We start from the raw sequence: 3,629 nt of genomic DNA, 5'->3' as shown, positions 1-3,629 counted from the left end.
TGACTACCCAGGACACTTCACCTGGTGGTGACTACCCAGGACACTTCACCTGGTGACTACCCAGGACACTTCACCTGGTGACTACCCAGGACACTTCACCTGGTGGTGACTACCCAGGACACTTCACCTGGTGACTACCCAGGACACTTCACCTGGTGGTGACTACCCAGGACACTTCACCTGGTGACTACCCAGGACACTTCACCTGGTGGTGACTACCCAGGACACTTCACCTGGTGGTGACTACCCAGGACACTTCACCTGGTGACTACCCAGGACACTTCACCTGGTGGTGACTACCCAGGACACTTCACCTGGTGGTGACTACCCAGGACACTTCACCTGGTGGTGACTACCCAGGACACTTCACCTGGTGGGACACTGACTACCCAGGACACTTCACCTGGTGACTGACACTTCACCTGGTGGTGACTACCCAGGACACTTCACCTGGTGACCTGGTGACTACCCAGGACACTTCACCTGGTGGTGACTACCCAGGACACTTCACCTGGTGGTGACTACCCAGGACACTTCACCTGGTGACTACCCACTTCACCTGGACACTTCACCTGGTGGTGACTACCCAGGACACTTCACCTGGTGACTACCCAGGACACTTCACCTGGTGGTGACCTGGACACTTCACCTGGTGACTACCCAGGACACTTCACCTGGTGACTACCCAGGACACTTCACCTGGTGACTACCCAGGACACTTCACCTGGTGACTACCCAGGACACTTCACCTGGTGGTGACTGGACACTTCACCTGGTGACTACCCAGGACACTTCACCTGGTGACTACCCAGGACACTTCACCTGGTGGTGACTACCCAGGACACTTCACCTGGTGACTACCCAGGACACTTCACCTGGTGACTGACTACCCAGGACACTTCACCTGGTGACTACCCAGGACACTTCACCTGGTGGTGACTACCCAGGACACTTCACCTGGACTACCCAGGACACTGACTACCCAGGACACTTCACCTGGTGACTACCCAGGACACTTCACCTGGTGGTGACTTCACCCTACCCAGGACACTTCACTGGTGGTGACTACCCAGGACACTTCACCTGGTGACTACCCAGGACACTTCACCTGGTGGTGACTACCCAGGACACTTCACCTGGGACACTTCACCTGGTGGTGACTACCCAGGACACTTCACCTGGTGGTGACTACCCAGGACACTTCACCTGGTGACTACCCAGGACACTTCACCTGGTGGTGACTACCCAGGACACTTCACCTGGTGGTGACTACCCAGGACACTTCACCTGGTGGTGACTACCCAGGACACTTCACCTGGTGGTGACTACCAGGACACTTCACCTGGTGGTGACTACCCAGGACACTTCACCTGGTGGTGACTACCAAGGACACTTCACCTGGTGACTACCCAGGACACTTCACCTGGTGACTACCCAGGACACTTCACCTGGTGGTGACTACCCAGGACACTTCACCTGGTGACTACCCAGGACACTTCACCTGGTGTCTACCCATGACACTTCACCTGGTTCACCTACCCAGACGACAATGCAAGTAGTCTGGGTAGCCATTTGATTACCACTGACATCTTGCTCTCGGACAAGCTGAACACCATCTTCGCCCGTTTCGAGGATAACACAGTGTCACCGATGCGGGCCGCTCTCGAGGACTCGTTCTCCATGGTCGATGTGAGTAAGACATTTAACCATGTTAACCCTGGCAAGGCTACCGGCCCAGACAGCATCCCAAGCCTTGTCCTCAGAGGCATACACAGACCAGCTGGCTGGAGTGTATCCGGACATAATCAATCCCTAACCCAGGCTGCTGTCCCCACGTCAAGATGTCCACCATCGTTCTTGTACCCAAGAAAGCCAAGGTAACTGAACTAAATGACTATCACCACGTAGCACTCACTTCTGTCATCATGAAGAGCTTTGAGAGACTAGTAGACACATAGAGATGGAACACTGGTCACTTTACCTGTTTACCCAGGACAGACCCACTGGTCACTTTAGTAATGTTCACACAGAGATGGAACACTGGTCACTTTAGTAATCTTTACATAGAGATGGAACACTGGTCACTGCTAGTAATGTTCACAGAGATGGAACACTGGTCACTCCAATAATGTTTACATAGAGATGGAACACTGGTCACTTTAATAATGTTCACCCAGGTAGAGATGGAACACTGGTCACTTTAATAATGTTCACATAGAGATGGAACACTGGTCACTTTAATAATGTTTACCCAGAGATGGAACACTGGTCACTTTCATAATGTTCACATAGAGATGGAACACTGGTCACTTTAGGCCTGGTGGTGACTACCCAGGACACTGTTTACATAGAGATGGAACACTGGTCACTTTAATAATGTTTACATAGAGATGGAACACTGGTCACTTTAGTAATGTTTCAACATCAGAAATGGAACACTGGTCACTTTAGTAATGTTTACATAGAGATGGAACACTGGTCACTTTAATAATGTTCACATAGAGATGGAACAGCTGGTCACTTTAGTAATGTTTACATAGAGATGGAACACTGGTCACTTTAATAATGTTGAATAGAGATGGAACACTGGTCACTTTAGTAATGTTCACATAGAGATGGAACACTGGTCACTTTAGTAATGTTCACATAGAGATGGAACACTGGTCACTTTAATAATGTTCACATAGAGATGGAACCTGGTCAGGCTTTAATAATGTTCACATAGAGATGGAACACTGGTCACTTTAATAATGTTCAGGGCTCTAGAGATGGAACACTGGTCACTTTAATAATGTTTACATAGAGATGGCTACACTGGTCACTCCAATAATGTTTACATAGAGATGGCAGGGCCACAGTGGAGAAAACTTTTACAGATGCACTGGTCACTTTAGTAATACCCCGTTTACATCCAGAAGGCCAAAAAGATCATCAGGGACATCAACTACCCGAGGAACACTGGTCACTTTAATAATGTGACCGAGAGACTGGAAAACAGTCACTTTAATGGCCATCAGGCTGTTAAATAGCCATCACTAGCTGGGCCTCCATAGAGTATCCTGCCCTTTAATAATGTCACTGTCAACACTGGTCACTTTAGTAATGTTCACATAGAGATGGAACACTGCACCTTTGAGGCTGTTGCACATAGAGATGGAACACTGGTCACTTTAATAATGTTTACATAGAGATGGAACACTGGTCACTTTAATAATGTTCACATAGAGATGGAACACTGGTCACTTTAGTAATGTTCACATAGAGATGGAACACTGGTCACTTTAGTAATGTTTACATAGAGATGGAACACTGGTCACTTTAGTAATGTTCACATAGAGATGGAACACTGGTCACTTTAATAATGTTCACATAGAGATGGAACACTGGTCACTTTAATAATGTTCACATAGAGATGGAACACTGGTCACTTTAATAATGTTCACATAGAGATGGAACACTGGTCACTTTAATAATGTTCACATAGAGATGGAACACTGGTCACTTTAATAATGTTCACATAGAGATGGAACACTGGTCACTTTAATAATGTTCACATAGAGATGGAACACTGGTCACTTTAATAATGTTCACATAGAGATGGAACACTGGTCACTTTAATAATGTTTACA

General features: G+C 47.6%; 1 protein-coding gene across 1 annotated transcript in view; it reads left to right on the top strand.

Moving 5' to 3' along the window:
* Positions 1–1,536: 1,536 nt before the first annotated feature.
* Positions 1,537–3,629, top strand: part of LOC127924123 (aminoacyl tRNA synthase complex-interacting multifunctional protein 1-like) — a gene marked incomplete at its 3' end in the record, with an annotated part of 15,936 nt that continues 13,843 nt past the window's right edge. The window contains exon 1 of the mRNA XM_052508561.1: positions 1,537–1,877. Coding sequence (XP_052364521.1) covers positions 1,651–1,877 — 227 coding nt within the window. The remainder of the gene's footprint in view (positions 1,878–3,629) is intronic.

Source organism: Oncorhynchus keta, unplaced genomic scaffold (genome assembly GCF_023373465.1).
Source record: "Oncorhynchus keta strain PuntledgeMale-10-30-2019 unplaced genomic scaffold, Oket_V2 Un_contig_3706_pilon_pilon, whole genome shotgun sequence".
Classification (NCBI taxonomy): Eukaryota; Metazoa; Chordata; class Actinopteri; order Salmoniformes; family Salmonidae; genus Oncorhynchus; species Oncorhynchus keta.
The sequence above is the reverse complement of the archived record's forward strand: the minus strand, read 5'-3'. Positions and strand labels throughout refer to the sequence as shown.